The sequence below is a fragment of the Apodemus sylvaticus genome, chromosome 10, assembly GCF_947179515.1.
Source record: "Apodemus sylvaticus chromosome 10, mApoSyl1.1, whole genome shotgun sequence".
In the NCBI taxonomy this organism is placed as follows: Eukaryota; Metazoa; Chordata; class Mammalia; order Rodentia; family Muridae; genus Apodemus; species Apodemus sylvaticus.
The window spans coordinates 8,882,979-8,901,817 of NC_067481.1; the positions used below are offsets into that span (position 1 = coordinate 8,882,979).

The window sequence follows — 18,839 nt, forward strand, 5'->3', positions numbered from 1 at the left end:
TGTGATTTCAGCAGTTTTATTATTTGTACCCTCCCTGACCTGGGACAAATTTAAAGTGTCTCTTCTGCTTTGCAGATGTCTGTCACTCTCTGTGGCTCCCGGACACGCCTGCCTTCACTTCCGCCAGCGCTGCAGCTCTTGGGACAAACAGAGAGACACATGAGGACCAGGAGGGTGTGTCTTACTGGCTATTTATATCGTTTATGTAGATAAAACATTTTTTAATATTTTCATTTCATAAACTTAGAAATCTTCTTGGGCCTAAGAGCATTCAGCTTCCATCTTTAGAGATTAAAAAAAAAACAAAAAAACAAAACAACAAAACACCCATGTCAGGTGCATAAGGCCAGCAGCACTGCAGGTCAAGATGGCCCCGGGCTAGCGGGAGACCCTGTCTCAACACAAACATGTCTGCATGATTACCACCATCAACAGGAGCCAAGTTCCTCAGACTGGTTTGGCTGGAGCAGGAGCTGTCCTTAGGGAGACAGGGCTCTGTTGGAGTCCGCATCTCACTAACGGCCCAATGCCTGACTGTGGCAGGCCGATCTGCGTGCAGGGGTGTGCTGCAGGTCCGCTCCTGTGCCAGCGGATAACGACCCTCCCTGACTCTCCAGGCATAGCCTGAGCCAGGACGTTAGAGAGTTTTCATATGAGATAGCCTGGGCTCCTGCCATCTCTTAAATTATAGAAAAAATACTATACTATTACTTTTGGGGTAATGTATGAACTATGAGCTTTTTTCTTTTTAAACTCTAAGTGTCTTTTTCTTTTTTTTTAAACATTAAGGGACTTATTAAACAGGAGTTTTATCTGTATTGTGTGTGTGCACTACATGTAAGTCTGTATGTGTGTGCCTACAGAAGGCAGAAGAGGGTGTTGGATCCCTGGCATGGAGTTGTGAATGTTTGTGAGCTGCCACATGGATGCTGGGAACGGAACCTGGATCCTGTGTATGAGCAACACGTGCTCTAAATAACTGAGCCATCTCTCCGGCTCCAGGCCTGTTCTTACATTACTTAAATGAACAAAAGTTATCTTGAAATATGAGAAAAGAAATCTGGGCATTTTCCTGCAGGTTAAGAGTTTGCATGAGCCTAACCGTACTACACAGGGATCCCAGGTTGGTTTTTGAAGGCCGGGTATCATGTGTCCCAAGCTGACTTTGAATTCTCTACCCTCCTGCTCAGTCTATTGAATGATGTGGTTACAGGCATGCACTATCTGGTTGAAGGAAGTCAGACTCGGGTTGGAGAGATGGCCCAGCAGTTAAAGCACTCAGTGGATCTTCCAGAGGTCCTGCTTGGGTCCCGGCACATACATACAAGGCAGCCAAAGCCTAACTCCATTCCAGGGGACCTGATGCCCTCTTCTGCCTCTACGGACACCAGGCACTTGGTATATAGATGTACATGCAGGCAAAACATTCATACACATATACGATAAAAAATAATGAATTAAAAAACCTTAAAAATAGCCAGACTCTAGCCAGGTGTGCTGGCATATTGCCTGCCGTCCTGGTTTACAGGCTGAGGAAGGAGAGAGCTCAGGGCCAGACGCCAGGGCAGGAGCGCTGAGGGTAGGTCTAGCCTGGGCTGCATAGGGAGACCCAAGGATGAAAAGGATGAAGCTGCTGTGCGTTAAGCACACGGACTGTTGTCCTTCTCCTGTTCTTTTATGGCATGAAGCCCTTCGAGGGCTCCAGGCTTACTCAGATGCTTGAAGCTCCAGCTGCAGCACAGGATGAAGTAACCGGCAAAGAGCATCGTGAGGCCACCGACACCGCTCTTCCTTATGGTGGTGTTGCACCGCACCCAGCCTGTGCAAACAGAGGCAAGGCTCGTGGTTAGCAGCTGGCCTGGCCCAGCACAGACACACTGCTCAAGCGCCCTGCTAGCAGAAGTAATGAACTCTAACTCACAGAACTTCGATACCTACCTAAGAGTGCTCTATTTAAAGTATATATACACTTACACCTTTCCATAGGCAACATGTTAATCTAACAAACCACAGGGCTAAGCTGTGGAGGACTTGACTAAGTCCAGATCACTTGTTCTTGCACTGGAAGCTGGGTTAAACTCAGTGATGGAGAGAAATTAACTACTGCCGTCACTGATCACTGTGGGGAAGGAGGGGAGGGGAGGGGAGGGGAGGGGAGGGGAGGGGATGGAGGGCTGGGGACGGGTGGCAGAGTGGGTTTGAAGAAGTGAAAGCCACATAATAATGGGATCACTGCTCTGCCAGCTCTGGGGTTCTGACTGACACCTGAGGGAGTTCTGACCCAATTCCGAAATGGAACCAGACAGAATGACAACCGCTCTTTTCCTCTGCCTTGGTTAAACAGCAGACAGCTGAGAAACCTCTCCACAGGCCTGGAGCCAGCAAGAGAACCAAGAGCCAATAACACCGTCCTCACCTTTGTGCACAGCTCCCAAGAGTCTCATTAGAGGGAGGCTGGAAGTTGTAAGCGCCAGGGGTTCCAGACTCCTGCTATCAGCCGAACTTCTTCCCCACCAAAGAACTACGGTTCCAAACAGAAGTCATGTGACAGTTGATCTAGAATCATCCCTTCCCCAGCATGCAATCGTACATCCTTACAACTAGGCCTCAGGAAAAGCACGCCCTACAAGGGGATCAATGAGCACCTCACTGGGCAGCAGTTAAACAACACACGGAAGTAAAGTTCGCCTCAGGCCCAAAGCTCTTATTGACAGAGGCCTTGCACTGTGGTGAGTGCTCTGCCTGTCCCTGTGTGTGCTCATGCCTGGCTAACCCTTACTTTACTGCTGTGAACTTAAGGAGAAGCATGATTTTCTACTACAGGTTGAATATCCTGAAATTCGTGGACCAAAGAGTTTAGATTCTGAACTGAAAACAAATCTGGACCATCTACATATATATAATCCTGGACCCAAAACCCAGAACCAAATAGAGAACCTCTCTGTTCTCTGCACCCCAACCCCACTGTTGCCTGAGCCCAGGATCTTAAGCATGCTAGAAGTGCATATCTGTATGTCCTCACCACTGGGCTGCATCTACAGCCCCCAAATCATTTTTCTTTCCTATGAATTTGACAAATGAACCCTGTCAACAGATTCTGAAGACTGTTTGAAAGCATGCCTGTTTTGACTGCGGCCCACCCACCAGTGACTGGGCTTGAGATTTTATCCTTCCCAGGACTGATGGGACCCAGGTCAGCATTCGAGATACTGCCTCCTGGAACACTGTGGATTTTAGCTTACGGATGATTAGCATACATAGGAAATAACTGTGTCCCTCTCCAATCATCTTTATTCCATCTTTATTGTTCTGAAACCTCACGGTCAGGTCTCCTGTGAACCTTCCTATTTATTCTGACACATGAACAACAAGCGGACTCAGAAATCAAGCTGCTGAGTGTTCCTTTCCACAGATTCCCCCATGTTCAAACCGGACAGCTCACCTTTACTGCCCAGGGTTTTCTGGTCTTTTTTGGTTTGTCAGACATAGGATAAATGAAGATGGCTGGGGTAAGCAGGTGTGGTAAACGCTATTGTGGATATAAACATGCTCAAATGATCATAGTATACAGCAGTGGAAACCAGCGCACACTGGGGCACGGACAGAGGGTTCAGTAGCTAAGAGCACTCACTACTCTTGCAGAGGGCTCAGGCTTGGTTCCTAAACCATGTGGTGGTTTACAACTATTTTAAAACCGTAGTTCCTGGGGCTTGGACGCCTCTTTCTGGTTTCCATGGGCAACTGCATGCATTGGTGCACACTGCACGTGAACTCCCACGTACACACATTTACATTAAACAAACAAACTTCCTAGCCAGGTGTGGTTAGCGCAGGCCTTTAATCCCAGCACTTGGAAGGCAGAGGCAGGGGGATCTCTGTGAGCTCAAGGCCAGCCTGGTCTTCAAAGTAAGTCCAGACAGCCAGGGCTGGTTGCACTGAGAAACCCTGTCTTGAAAAACACAATAAAACAAAAATCTTAAAAACCAAACTAACTAACCAAAGAAACCCAAAACCCCATTGGTTTCTAATGAATTACACAGTACACACTCATGCAAGGTCAAAGTCTCTTGAAAACAAACAGTGGAGAGCTAGCTGCAGTGGTGAAGACTGTATACTGACTGCTCTTCCAGAGGACCTGGGTTCAGTCCCCAGCACCCACATCCGGCAGCTTCCAACCCCCCTCTAACTCCAGCACCAAAGACCTGATGCCCTCTGCTGGCCTCCACAGGCACTGCACATTCTAATGTCTGTCTCCAGTACTTATACCTCATAGATATACTTGAAAAGAGTTGTCTTGTCTTGTCTCTGTCTGTCTGTCTGTCTGTCTGTCTCTCAAGATAAACCATTGGGGCTAGAGAGATGACTCAGTGGTTAAGAGCACTGACTGCTCTTCCAAAGGTCCTGAGTTTAAATCCCAGCAACCACATGGTGGCTCATAACCATCCATAATGAGATCTGACGCCCTCTTTTGGAGTATCTGAAGATAGCTATAGTGTACTTACATATAATAAATAAATTTAAAAAAAAAAAAACAACACACCATAAAGCCTGGAGATGGAGCTCACCTCAAAACATAAGGCTTAACTTCAAGAAACCCGCCACTGTTGGGCCAGAGTCTTGGTGGTGCAGGGCACCCTGCGGCACCCTGACTTTGTTTCTCTCTAATTGGCCAAGCTGGGCTCGCTTCCAGGTACAAATTCAGAGGAACTTACACAAAGGTAATTCGAGCCGAGGACGTATTCTTTGCACCCACAGGCCTTTCCTCCCTACCTGCCACTCATCCCTTACAGCCTTACCTGCTGGATTTCTTTCCTTCCTTCTTCCCCCCCTCCCCCCCCAGGACTATGTAGCCTTGGTTATCCTGAAACTCCTGTAGACCATGCTGGTCCTGAACTCAAAGTTCCACCTGCCTAGGCATGCACTAACACGCCCAGCTTACCCACTGAATTCCTGTTATGCCTCTTCCCAGCATACAAAGTCAACGATTATCTGGATTGGCAGCCTGTCCCAGTCTAACCTTCAACTCTTGATAGAGGAGAAGGGAGAAGGAACATTAAAATCGACTCTGGACCAAGAATTCTCTTCCATCAGCCAAGTCAAATGAGGGGTAGACCGTGTGGACAAGAATTACTTAACTGAAGCCAAGTAACTGTTCTGACCCTTATTTCAAAGGCAGAGCACACAGGCGGGAGAGGCAGGTGGCACTTGCGAATGTGCTCACTTACCTTTGGAGATGCTCCTGCCCTGCAGAGCGGCAAGTGGTGGCAGCTGTGCTGCTAAGCTCCAAGGCTGAGGTCCCCCTGGCAGCACCCCTAGTCCAACATAAGCAGGATAGAGTTCTGGAAACCACTCCAGTCCCACAGACCTGGAAGGAGCCTCGGAGGCAGCAGCAGCAACATGACTGAGGAAGTTCTGAGCCACAGGATACTGAGCAGAGTACGACAGGAGGCAGTGCCCTGCTTGGGATGTGTGGGATGGGCAGGAAGATGTGGGCTCCAGAATGTCCCTTTCACTTCCCACTGAGAGCGTTACGGCAGGGACTTGACTTTGGCCATAGTACTGGGCTTTCTCTTCTGGAGTAGACGTCATAGCCAGAGAGGTGAGGCTCTGATTCCCTGACCCTGGCTCAGAGAGAAGCTTACTCAAAGCTCCCTGTGGCGGCATGAACACATTCCCAAGTTCAAGGGCAGCCTGTGGCTTTGCCTTTGTGGCTGTAGTGGGGTCCTTACCACCTTGGCCCAAACCGGCCCCTTCCTGTACACCTGTGACAGACACCCTGTCCTCAGTTTTTCCCTTGCTCTGGCTCAACTCCATCCCAAGGCCAAGTTCCTGATGCCCTCTGACCTGTGCTTTACCCAACAGGCCAGTGTGAAGGCCCAAAAGAAGTGATTCTGACTTCTGGGTCTCGGTGTTACCAGGGTGGGGAGAGACTCCTGAGAGGTGGCCTTCATCCTGGGGACCTTTCTCCCTGGTCAACACCGAGGGTGCTACTCTCTGAAGCCTCTGGCTGCCATTCTTTGGAGAATGACAATCACCAGTAGGCACATCTAATAATTTTATCTGGAGCTTCTGACTTTGGGGATCCAATTTGTTCAATTTGAGCCTGACAGAAATGGCTGGTTTAGCATGAGGCTGAGTTGGTGAACATTTTCTATCTTGATTAGTAAAAAGTTCCACTGAGCTGACCAGTGAAGGTGCTTCTATCTCTGAGGGACAGCATGGACTCCCCTTGGACTCAGACACATCTCGGGTAAGTTCTTTCTTGGGAGAGGTGGCATCTGACGTAGGAGACTGAGGGGTTGTGTCTCTCTGCAGAGTCACCTTTGGCTGGGCGTGTCTGAGGGCTTGGAAGGAGAGCTGATTTTGATCTTTGGTTTCTCCTTCCACTTTTGTGGGATGCATGCTCTCCAAGACACCTCCCGGAAGTGGAGAGGCCGCAGCTGTCCACGGTGCTCGGCTGGCTTCCACATTCACAGGTCTTTTCGAACCCTCTCTCTCCAGCTCCTTCCCCTGAGCTCTGGTTAGGTGTCTGGTAGGCCTCTTCTCTTTTGTAGCAGGGGCAGCTGGCTTGGACTGAGAAACGTTTTGGTCAGCAGATGTGGACAGTCCTATCATTTTACAGTGCGGCAAGTGGGATTTTAATCGCTTAAACGGCTTCTTACAGTAAGGACACACCTCCATCTGGGGCTCGGCGCCACTCATGCTCGTCCTGGAAGGTAAAGGCAGGAGCTGATAAGCAGAAGCATGGGTTTTTAACTTTTGTTCGCTCTTCTTAAGATAGGCTTTTGTCAGGCTGGAGGTGGTGGCGCACACCTGTAATCCCAGCACTCTGGGAGGTAGAGGCAGGTAGATTTCTGAGTTCGAGGCCAGCCTGGTCTACAGAGTGAATTCCAGGACAGCCAGGGCTACACAGAGAAACCCTGTCTCGAAAACAAAACAAAACAAAACAAAACAAACAAACAAACAAACAAAAGATAGACTTTTGGGACTAGAGAGATGGCTCAGAGGTTAAGACCACTGGCTGCTCTTCCGAAGGTCCTGAGTTCAAATCCCAGCAACCACATGGTGGCTTACAACCCTCCGTAATGAGATCAGATGCCCTCTTCTGGTGTGTCTCAAGACAGCTACAGTGTACTTACATATAACAATAAATAAATTAAAAAAAAAAACCAAAAAACTAAAGTCTTTCTTAAAAAAAACAAAAAAGAAAAGAAAAAGAAAAAGACAGTCTTTTGTCTGTAGCCCAGGCTGGCCTCAAATTCACTAGGCAGTCTTGTCTACATAGTGAGTTCCAGTGTAGACAGAACTACAAACTGAGACCATCTCAGAAACAAACAAACAAACAAACAAACAAACAAAGCAGTAACAACCCAAAAACAATAACAAAAAACAAAGCAACACAAAACCAAAAGACTTAACGTCTAGTAAGTTAATGCTTAGTCAGAGGAAAAGACATTAAAAACGTCGGCCAGATTTTGACTTTGTCATTTATGTCAAATGGAGGCTCCAAGAGTTTAATCGAGTTGTTAAAAAACAAAATTAAAAAAAAAAAACCTTAAACATTAAGAAAAAACCAAAGGAAAAAAGAAAAAGACCTACTTAGGGCCTTTAGAAGCACTGAAGAATCCCCATTGCTATTGCTGATGACCTGGGTTCTGTTCCCGGCACCCATAAGGCAGCTCTTAACAGAATAAACAAAAGAGATAAAGCAGGAAGGACCGGCCTGTTCCTACATGTGGGGGCTTGGCAGGGAAAGTCTACTGTAGATAAAAGGGAGAGCATAACCAGAGGCAGGAACATCTGGGAGAGCCCATAGTGGACATGAGCCTGCACCTGGGCCACTTGAGAAGAGTAGGGGAGGGGAGGGGACAGACACGGGAGTAAAAGACAGAGACAACAGGGCCTGGCAACCAGGGGCAGATTATGTGGGGAAGGGCAGCCCGGAGTTCAGGTTAGGGGGCGGGGTATGCCAGCCATACCTTGTAACTGGTAGGGAATGAGGGATGCTGGGAGAACGTGGAGGCCAGGTCCACTATGACAGGGTAAATAGGCACCATTTGTCCTGGGTTTGAGACCTAACAATAACCAGCTATAGCTCTCCTTTTGGGGGAGACTGGCGTCCTCTGACCTGCTGGGGCACTACGTGCACATATAACAAACTCGGGCGGGCACATAGGCATAGGCTTAGTAAACAGAGGAAGGTATCCATCGGGTGGGTGTTCTCCCTCGGAGCCCCGCCCATTTTTGGGAATTCCTCAGTAAATCACATCCACTCTTCTGGACCCTGTCCTTTAGGGCTGGAATGAGGATGTATAACATCCATGGGGTTGCAATAACTGCTCAGAATAGTTTCTAAAGTTACACAAGCAAGATTAACTCAGGAGAACTCTATCCGCTCGGGATGTGGCTCGGTCGGTTGTTTGCCTGGCCAGCATGAAGCCCTGGGTTCCATCCCCAGCACTGCATAACACCTGATATTGTGGTAGACAGTCACAATTCTAGCACCTGGAAGTAGAGACAGGGTGGCCAGATCAATAGACTAGCCTGAGATTCTGGAGGTCCTGACTCCAAAATAAATAAAGCGAGGAGGGCTTCCCCTAATTCAGGAGAAATATGAATCATTGTCAGATTAATATAGCAATGCATACATATACAAACATAACAATGAACAGATAGGTATGGTCCCCAATTTTTAAGTTATAAATTGTCATATAACTGATTATTGCATATGTATAAAATTGCACATTATCAATTTTTGATAAAAAGTATCATGTAAAGATACTTTCAGACTTTACATTACACACCATCTATCTGTTGTTCTCTAGAGTTGGGAAAGGAGAGTGTTGCTTACAAAGCTCGGCTGTGAGCTATCAGTGCATCTTTACAATTCCAAAGGCCAGGAAGCATATCTATCCTGGGCATGACTTCATTCTCAAAATCTAGCATCACAAAGCATACTGTGTACCCCTGAATGCTCTGAAGAAGCTGAGGTTGTTTAATGCAGGCCTGGGCTACACAGGGAGATTGTCAATCAATCAACACACACACAGAGACACACTTCTAACACTGAAGCTGAAATATGACATTTGTTGAGTGAATAGACATGTATACTATAGCTACTTAATACAGCGACTGAAAATATGTCCTGACCAACACAAAACAAAACAAACCCCTAAAACCCTGAGTCTGAAACCACTTCACAAATTAAAAGTCGACTTATTAAAGAAAACCAGCACTTTATCGTTCATAAAATGCAAACCCAAACTGTTTTCCACCGAGTGCACAATGAATCTTCTTACTGTTAGCGAGAACACACAGATACACTGAAGGGAAACAGACTGTTTCGTAAAATGCACATGACAAGGCCAATACATGGGCTTTCCAGTATTGGAAACAGTACACTTTTCTAGACTATGAGATGATGGGGTCTCACTTGTCTTCCCTGGAACTCTCACTAGGTAGACCAGGATGACCTTGAACTCACATCAGCTTGCCTGACTCCTGAGTCGTAGGATTAAAAGGCGCACATTACTATGCCAGGCCCTACACCCTACACTTTAACAAGGGTTTCATTTTCCTGCCTGATCTCTAGTCGACTCTCCTAATGAACCCCATGCTTGTGGATCGCTGTTCACATGTTTGGCAGAAACTCTGAACATCAGTTTGTGTAAGACGATCAGAGCTAAGAGGAGAGGCTGATAGTACTGAGTCCTATACAAATAAGTGGATCATGCAGTTAACCGGGAATGCGTCTGAAAACCAAAGTTAAGACTTCCTCAAGTCTCTTGGGCCCAGAGAACACCTATTCCGGTGGTGGAGGCGGCGAGGAGATCAAATCTTTAAAATCAGAGACAAGGTCTCAAGTAGCCCAGGCTGGCTTCGAACTTGTTACACAGTGGAGGATGACTTTAACCTCCTGGTCTTCCAGCCTCACCTCCCAAGAGCTGGGAGGACAGGTGCGCGTCACTCACGGCGGGCAGTGACCTCGCGGTTTGCTCTGATTATGCTCACCTCGCTGCGAGCCAGTTCTGTTCTCACCGCCGCTTTCCCACGCCTGTCTCCCTACACCTTTCAGTCCGTCCTCTTCCAACAGGTGGGCGTGGCCGTTCCCGGTCCGGAATTCCGTTATCCCGTTTGCTTGTTCCGCACTCCTCTCTTGACCTGAAACAAAGGCCGCGGAAAATAGCCCAGTCCTTAGATACTCCACTGAACGATCTCCGCAAAGTTCGGAGACGCGAAATTCCACGCGGCACTGTCTTAGAACCCGGAGCCCACCAGCACCTTCCCAACCATCAGACCCTGAGCCTGTGGCCGTCCACGTCAGTGCCTGATGAATCTCGCCCGGTTCTTTTTAAAATCTTCACCTCAGAGAGTCTTAACGCAGATACAAGTATCAAATAATGTAATTTATCTAAAATCTGGTTTGACTTTTACGGCCTGTCCCGCTTTGTTTTTGAATAGGCGCATGCCTTGGACACCTAAACGGGGTCCTGGAAGGGGTCCCGGTCGGTTCTCCCTCCAGGACCCGCCTTTTCCTGCGTGCGCGGTTATGGGTAAGCGCAGCCGGAGTCCCGCCTCTGCGCAGCCGCAGCAGGACAGTACCACGGCGTCTGCGACATGGGTAGGCGCGGAGGAGACACCGGAAGTAGCTGTGGTACGGGTCGGACTGAGGGGTACTCACCGCCCGCATCCTCCACCCGCGCGGCAGTCAGAGCTCAGACCCGTGGGGGTGGGCGTGGCGGTCGCCGGAACACAACTCCGACTGTTCGCTGTCGGCGCGCGGCGGCGCCGCGTCGCTCGCCTTCACCAGCTGCCATGAGCGAGCGCCTCCGCCCCAGGTGAGAGAAGGGACCCACTTTCTCCGCGGCCCCTCGGCCGAGGATGTGCGCCATGGAACCGAGGGGCGCACGAAGCCGGGGTGGTGCGAGGCTCTTGTCTGCGCTGCTCTGCGGTCGGAGGAGGCGGGGAGAAGGTTGCGTGGCCTCTGACACCTGGACCCTGTGGGTAGCCAGAGAGGTGACTCTCTGGAATCCAGGGCTACCCCTTCTCCGTCTTTTTCTTGTTTTCTTCGTCTTCTGCCCTTTCCACTTTGGAATGAGGTTTGTTCGGTCCTACGAGACAGACAGTGGTCCTTCCTAAATTTAGGCGGGTGGCGGTGGGGGGGGGGATGGGAGGAATAGCCGATCTTGAAGAGACAGCCCCTCGAGGCGCCTCTGAGGGGACCGGACGCTTCGGGGGCGGGGAGCTGCTGGCGCCCCAAGGTCAGGAGAAAGGCGGGGGTTGGGTTTAACCCTGCGGCTGGGAGGGCTTAGGGCAGAGCGCAGCGCTGCGTCCTCATCGCTTGTAAACCCCGAAGGCCTGATGGACCCGGGTGGATGGTGACCCACTCTCGGTTGTAGCAGGCAGGATTCTAAACAGTTTGGAAGAGGAGCCGTTTGGCTGTGAGCTGGGAGGTGGCTAACATTTCGAGTTAATCTCGTTACCTTCGCATTGGTGCCTGGCGGAGGCCCTAGGCGGCCCCCGAGGGGCTTTAGGCCCGATCCAAAAGAAGTTTCTTTTCTCCTTATTTTCCTCCTCCTCCTTCGAGAATGTTGGAAGAACTTAAGTTGGGACGCTTTAACTCAGAATGAAGAAGGCCTGCTGTATTTCTCATTAGAAAGTCTCCTAATATGCTTGACGATCTATATACATCACTAAGTTGTACTTTTTCATCGTTCTGGTGGAGAACAGATTTAGAGAGTCGTTTATTTATCCAAACCTATTCAGGTTCGCGTCTCTTTATTCCGTAGTAGTCTCAGGCTTAAATAAGGTGGATCGTAGGCTTGCTTTTTCATTTTTCCCTCATAAACGATTTTACTTATTTTATGTATATGAGTGGTTTGCCTGTGTATATGTATGTACACTATGACATGCGTGTCTGGTATCCACGGAGGCCAGAAGAGGACTGGGAACAAAACCCCAGTCCCCTGTAGTGGGACCAACAAGGGTTCACAGTGGTTGGGCCATCTCCCCAGCCCTGGATCTTGTTTCTTGTATTCTTTGGTTATGAATGTAATCATTGTTTTGTAAGGCTTCTCCTTGAAACAGTTATTTCATGGGATTGGGGTTCCCCAACATTCTGAGATGATTCGATCCAGTGGTTACCCAACATTCTGAGATGATCCGATCCAGTGGTGAAATTTTTGAGGTCCCTAGACTGAATTGAATTATTTATTTTGGTTCTGTAGTAATTGTGGTAGAAAGCCTGTACTTGTGTCAAAAAGATGATCAGACTAGATTGGAAATTAGAAGAAGGTGCTTGCCAAAATTATAATCTGGTCGGTGGCATTAATGTACTTCAAAAGATTTAATTTTACTGATTGCACAGATAGAATGAAGGCATAGTCTTGCCAATTTTTAAAAACCATTGAAAGGTTTAAATTAGGTCAAGTTGGAATTATGGCCCAGTTACAGTCATACCATTAGAGTTAGGGTTGTGACCTTTTTAGATGCAGTAAGCCTGAGCTGACTGCCATCTTTTAGATTCTCTTGGAATGTCTCCCTCATGTGACAGCATTCAGCATTTTTTGTCACTAACAGATTTTTTTTTCTAATCTAATGCTGCAGAAAAGTAGTCTTGAGTTTGTACCGATTATAGATTCTTTTTACTTAATATACTCATAGGAATTTTGTTGTGTTTATATGTTCTGGTGACTCCTTTAAAAGCCAGTTGTGAAAGATGGATCTTTCTTGCCTATAGTTTTTTTTCTTCTTCACCCATGAGCTAGCTTGGCCCCCCCCCCCCCCAGACTTTCACAGTAGACTGAGAACACTGTAGAAGGGTGGGTGTCTGGTAAGGAAGTCTGCCTTATCATAGATCCCCTAGCGTCTATGTATGGATTGGGAGAGAGACACCTATAGTAAGAAGCATTTGAGATGGAGTGTGGTTGTGCTTGTCTTTAATTCCAGCCCTCAAGAGGCAGAGGATCTGAGTTTGTGACCAACTTGTTTGGTATAGCTGGTTCCAGACCACCGGGCTATATAGTGAGACCTTTATAAGAAAACTAATTGAAAACCAGTTGCTGTACTTCATGATTAACTCTGCCTAAGGTTCTTTGAAGGGGAACAGGATGATAGGACAGAAGTGGAATATGAAAACTGATAGAGTCAGCCATCCAGGGGGTAATAGATGTCTAGCAACTGTTTTTCCCTAAATGGAAAGAAGGTGCCTCCTGGAAAAACAGTGAACCAATTGTAAACTAATGATCATGTCAGTTATTAATAAGGGCATCAAAAGCTGAATGTTGCTGTGGAGGCATCTAATAATAAAAACCAAGAACAACAGAAATGGAGACTAGGTAGAGCTCATTCCTAACTCGTGACCACTGAAAGGAGAGGACAACCCCCAGGCCAGAGCGATGGTGCTTATACATTGAGAAACTGACTTATATGACTTTCCCAGAGGTAGATGAGAACTAAAGAACAGCCCAGTGCTATTCTTGTTCCTGGGAGGAAACATGCCCTGTTACACATTGAGGAGATGGCAAGTTTTGGTCAGCCTCATAAAGTTTGGTTGGAGTGACTCAGCAGCCCCAAGCATAACCAGCTGTTGCCATGCTGATAAAAGTTAGGCGCCAGTGCGCTGCCCCTGGGAGTTTCTCTCCCAGCAGACATTGTCTTACCGACGCAGCACATCCTTGTGTAAAATGCCTGCATCGGGATGAAGGAGAAGCTTCTTATATCAGATTTATATACTAAGTTGTTGATTTGTTGGTTTGTTTAGTTATTTTTTTAAGACAGGATCTTACTCTGTAGCCCTGGCTGTCTTGGAGCTCTCTGTTATAGACTGGTCTGACTTAAACTCACAGAGATCTGTTTGCTTCTGTCTCCTGAATGCCGGAATCAAAGGTTTGCCCTAGTTTAGATTTATAATACGGTACTCAATGGTTATTAAAACTTGATGTTACAGGGCTGGAGAGATGGCTCAGGGGTTAAGAGCACTGACTGCTCTTCCGAAGGTCCTGATTTCAAATCCCAGCAACCACATGGTGGCTCACAATCATCTATAGTGAGATCTGATGCCCTCTAATGGGGTGCCTGAAGACAGATACTGTAAACTTACTTTACTTACATATAGTAAATAAATCTTAAAAAAAAAAAAACAAAAAAAACTTGATGTGTCAGTAGAGCCCTTAGGACCTACCAAATACAAGGCCTTGGGCTCAACCCATGCACTACAAAGAAAACAACACACACACCCCAAAAAAACTATGCCAAAATAAAAACCTGGTATTTGTCTTATTTTTAATTTTCAAGTAGTTGAAGAATATTGTGTTGGTCGTCTGGGAGAGAGTTAACCAGAAAGAGATTCTTATTTTATTGCTATATGAAATAAACTCTCCAGTTAGTCACAACTGCTGGGCCTGTCTGTAACTCCATTTCCAGGGGATCTGACACTCATATAGACAGACATGCAGGAAAAAACAGCAATAAAATAAAAATAAATAAACCATTTAAAAGGAGGAGACGGTCTGCTTTCCTCAGCTCATTGGCTTTTCTGTGCCTAACTTAAGCACACACACATATTCCCTTCCACCCTCCCTTACACACACACACACACACACACACACAGACACACACACACAGAGAGAGAGAGAGAGAGAGAGAGAGAGACTTGTAACCCCAAATAAACTTGGAGATATGGTTAAGAGCACTTGTTGCTCTTACAGAGAACTTGAGAAGTTTGGTTCCTAGCACCCACATGTCAGCACACAACCATTTCTAACTCCAGTTCCAATGGGATGCTTGTTATATATACATATATGTACAGGGGAAACACTCAATCAAAGTAAAAATAAATAAATAAGATCAGGCCCGGTGGCTCACACATGCAGTCCTATCACCTAGAGGCTTGAGCGTTGGGTATGGTGATTTTGAGAGGAGCCTATGTTACAGAGTGAGACCTGCTTCAGAAAACAAAAGTAGGAGCCATTGAAATGGCTCAGGCAGACAAGGTGCTTGCTGTGTCACCCCTCTACCTTAGTTCAGTACTCAGAATGTAAAGTTGAGAGAATCAGTCACAACCTACAGAGTTCTTTTTTTCCCCTCCTGCCTTGTATAATACTCAGTAGCAACCCCAAACAAAAGCCATGTACCCCTCACTTCACTTCTAACCCAGGGAATAGAATACAAACTCATTCTTAAGAGTTGGATGTTTCCAGAATCTTCAGGGTACAAGCTCTTGAGCCAGAGTGGTGATTTTGGCTTTTAATCATAATCTTGGTTAGGGATTTGTTGCACTCGGAAAGCTGATAACTGTATGAGACCCATTTTCCCAGAATATGTGTGTGTGTGTGTGTGTGTGTGTGTGTGTAAATAAACTCCCTAGCTTTTTGCTTCTTTGCTGTTGTTGTGTATTTTTTGTTTGTTTGTTTTTTGTTTTTTGTTTTTGTGACTCTGTGTGTGTGTGTGTGTGTGTGTGTGTGTGTGTGTGTGGTCTTAGCTGTCCTGGAACTCTCTATGCAGACCAGACAGACTTCATACTCAAAGAGATCCTCCTATCTCTTTGAAATCCAAATTGTACATACAGATTGAAGGTGACTGTCTCATCAAGCCCAGTATTGCCTTTTATCCCTTTCTTGGAAGTGTTTTCTCTGTTCGATAAGCCCTTTGAATGTATGGAACTTGGCAGTGCTGCCTAATAGAACAGTTTCACTGTGTAAAGAATTTTTGCTAAAACAACATTTTGGTAATTGGAAGTTTTTTCCTCATTCGGTTATCAGTTCAGTTATGTAAAACAGCTGATGGCTGCAGAAATGGCCCAGTAGCTAAGAGTGATTAACTGCTCTTGCAGAGGACCTAGGTTCAGTTCCCAGCACCAACATGGTGACTGTAACTCTAGTTCCAGGGGACCCATTGCCCTCTGACACCATAGACATGTAGGCAAAACACGCATAAACAGTAAATCCAGAGCTGATACTGAAGTCTCTCCCATAGTAAAGAACTTGGGCCTACAGAACCTTGGAAGTTTTGTTCTTTGCTAAACTTCTTACTAGGGTTTAGAAGCAGTCATTTGTTTTTGTATTGTTAGTTTTATAGTTTTTTGTTGTTTAAAGTAAAATAATTTAGAACTGGCATTGTTCACCAGACAGGTATTTTTCTCAGTTTATAAGGTTTGATATATCCTTTCCTACTAGGAGTGGTGGTACACACCTTTAATCTCAGTACTTGTGAAGCAGAAACAGGTGGATCTCTGAGGCCATCCTGGTCTACATAGTGAGTTTCAGTTCTAAGACAGCCAGCACTACATAGATCCTATGTCCAAAAGAAAAAAAAAAAAGAAAATCCTTTTACAATTTATATTTTGAAGCATTTTTTATAATAAATTTACAAGAGTTAGCCATTTTTCTTCAGTGAAATAGGGATTTCTTTCTATGGTCTCAGATTAATTTCACTGTTGGTTTTTAAAATAGATTTAACTGTTGTGTATGTGTCGAGGTGTGAGTGCCTGTGGAGGTCAGAGAACAACTTGCTAGAGTCTGTTTTCTTCTCCTGCCTCTGGGATCTGAGTGGGAACCCAGGTTGTGAGGCCTGGCAGTAAGCGCCTTTCCCTGCTGTGCATTTCACCCACCCCGGGTGAATTTTAAATAGCTCCGACACCAGCAGTTGATTGCTTTCTGGGCAGCCTCTGTAGCAGTACAGCTACAGTTTCATTAGCCTTAGAGCAGAGAACTGGAGACTCGGGCCTATGAAGTTGTTCTGGGTTTTCAGTCTCCAGCGTGTCTGTGAGTTTAGTACTGTGCATGGGCCTCATTGCTTGAATGAAAGAAAAGAGCTGGTCACCTAACATTTGCCTTCACTGTCAAGAGGGACAGGTGCCGCATGGAAACAGTTAGAGGACCCTGGACTTGAACAGCAGGCTTGTGTGTGGTAGCTGTGGCTGTGCATGAGGATGCTGGGGGTTGTGGATTCCCACAGTATATTTATGCTGGTCATGGTGAAGACTGGAGTGGCTACAGCGGCAGTAGCTGCAGGGCTGCAGCCAGCCTCTTTCTTGTGAATGTGCTTTTAGCACATTAGCTCGGCAAGACAGCCTGAAGGAAGCTGGTCTCAGTACTGAAGGGTCGTGTGGGAACTGCTGGGAGCTAGCCTTAGGCACATGTTGCTATGTGTGAGGCCTGGCCCTCTATGTGGTGAAGTAAGTACTTGGTCTTATTTGAGCCATTTGGCCTCGAGGTAGTGGGCAGAATGGCTGAGTCTGGGCTAGCTCTGTGAAGTAACCTGAGGGAGGTGCTGGCTGTTCAGAGTTGGCCACGGGGTTGGGCACAGCTCACACATTTGCCATTCTCTGCGTGTACTGGTAGTGAGGGGAGCCTGGTGCTCTGCTGAGCCAAAGCTATATATGGTCACTTCGGTTGGGTTTCTGCAGCAGAGACTGTGCTGTTCAGCATAATGATATGAGGTCTCATGCTATGTCTGAAGCTCAGTGTTGCTTTGGGTGGCCTCAGATGTGTAGTAGTTCTCCTGCCTCAGCTTCTTGCTTGCTGGGATTGTAGGAGGAATCACTATGCCTGGCAGTAACTGGATTATTTTATTTTATTTTATTTTATTTTATTTTATTTATTTTTTTTTTCCGAGACAGGGTTTCTCTGTGTAGCCCTGGCTGTCCTGGAACTCACTCTGTAGACCAGGCTGGCCTCAAACTCAGAAATCCGCCTGCCTCTGCTTCCCAAGTGCTGGGACTAAAGGCGTGTGCCGCCACTCCCTGGCTGGATTTTTTTTTTTTTTAATTTTGCTCTTTTGAGACAGCCTTACCCTTGATGGCCTGGATGCAGAGAACAGGCCTTGAACTTGCAGTAATCCCCTTGTCTCTGCTTCCTGAGTTCTGGGATTAGAAATGAAAGCCATCATGGCCAGCAGGATGAGGATTTTAAATTTTGGTCTAAGTTTAAATGGCCATATTATTAGTGGCTGCCGTATGGGGCAGGGTTTTAGAGCTAACTATTCTTCCTTTCATTTATTTCTACTTTCTACTTTGAGAGCACTTGCTGGAGAAAGATATGATTTATTTTCCCCCTTTAACCTGGTAGTTTTAACTAGCATGTTCTGTTGCTCAGTGCAGTGGTGTAGCCTGAGCTTTTCCAGTGATGGCTCAGAAAAGTAATAGATACCCTGTTTCCCATCCTGCCTCCAAGCAGACATTAGAACCTCTCATCAACTTGTGTGCTCCTGTGCCGCACCATCCTGTGTGTATTTCAGACCTTCTCTGTGGGACTAGGAGGAGAGTGGAGATTTGGTATTATAATTTTTGAGGATATGGAGGAAACTGAGCTGGGAAACTTCATTGTTACCCTCCTGTTACTCTGTCCCCAGCGGGCATTTGGAAACCAGTCTTTCCCTGTTAGGCTTGGCCTGCCTGGCCATCGCTGCTTGGGATGTTGTGGTGGATTAATTTTTTTAGGAAAGGGTAAATTTTTGTATGTTGTTACGGTTTATAGTTGAGCTGTCTGCAAGGCGCCATAACTGGTTATTTTTCCTCTTTGTTTTTAAATTTCAGAAAAAGGAGAAGAAATGGCAATGATGATGACAACCACCCTCCTCCCCAGACCAAAAGGAGCAGTAGGAACCCCATCTTCCAGGACTCCTGGGACACAGAGGTAGGCAGAGTGGCCACATGCACAGCCGCATGACCCGGTCTCCAGTGCATAGCTGGAGCTTATTTGTTCAAAGAACACCTCTCCTTCCTAGGTTGTGGCAGCTTCCACTTTACTTGCTTACTTACGAGTCTCATTTTGAGACAGACTTTTGATGTGCAGTACTACCTGGCCTGGAACTCAGTCTGAAAACCTGGTTGGCCTCAA

At 46.7% G+C, this 18,839-nt stretch overlaps 2 protein-coding genes across 6 annotated transcripts in view; one reads left to right on the forward strand and one right to left on the reverse strand.

The window, feature by feature from the left end:
- On the reverse strand, positions 1 to 10,577 carry C10H17orf80 (chromosome 10 C17orf80 homolog). Of its 4 annotated transcripts, XM_052196133.1 has the most exons (5): positions 10,012 to 10,558; positions 5,226 to 6,709; positions 2,417 to 2,521; positions 1,712 to 1,819; positions 1 to 137 (listed from the first exon to the last, which is right to left on the reverse strand). In XM_052196133.1, exons 2-5 carry the CDS (start codon positions 6,700 to 6,702, stop codon positions 115 to 117), a joined length of 1,713 nt encoding a protein of 570 aa, XP_052052093.1. In that variant the 5' UTR covers positions 6,703 to 6,709; positions 10,012 to 10,558; the 3' UTR covers positions 1 to 114. The 4 variants fall into 4 exon arrangements, with proteins under 4 accessions (XP_052052093.1, XP_052052096.1, XP_052052092.1 ...); XM_052196136.1 differs by lacking the exon at positions 2,417 to 2,521 and having other exon boundaries at positions 10,012 to 10,574; XM_052196132.1 differs by having other exon boundaries at positions 1 to 1,819; positions 10,012 to 10,570.
- Fam104a (family with sequence similarity 104 member A) overlaps positions 10,553 to 18,839 on the forward strand; it is a 21,469-nt gene continuing 13,182 nt past the window's right edge. The window contains exons 1-2 of one of the 2 annotated variants that reach the window (XM_052196145.1): positions 10,553 to 10,838; positions 18,536 to 18,635. In XM_052196145.1, the coding sequence (XP_052052105.1) occupies positions 10,618 to 10,838; positions 18,536 to 18,635 (321 nt within the window). In that variant the 5' untranslated portion in view covers positions 10,553 to 10,617. The other variant, XM_052196146.1, reaches the window with a different exon arrangement.

Coding starts and splice junctions, on each gene's coding strand:
- C10H17orf80 (XM_052196132.1), bottom strand. CDS start 6,702: ATGAGTGGCGCCGAGCCCCAGATGGAGGTGTGTCCTTACTGTAAGAAG. Junction 2,522..5,225: donor GGGCAGGAGCATCTCCAAAG/GTAAGTGAGCAC, acceptor TTGGAACCGTAG/TTCTTTGGTGGGGAAGAAGT. Junction 1,820..2,416: donor CTTGGGAGCTGTGCACAAAG/GTGAGGACGGTG, acceptor CTGTTTGCACAG/GCTGGGTGCGGTGCAACACC.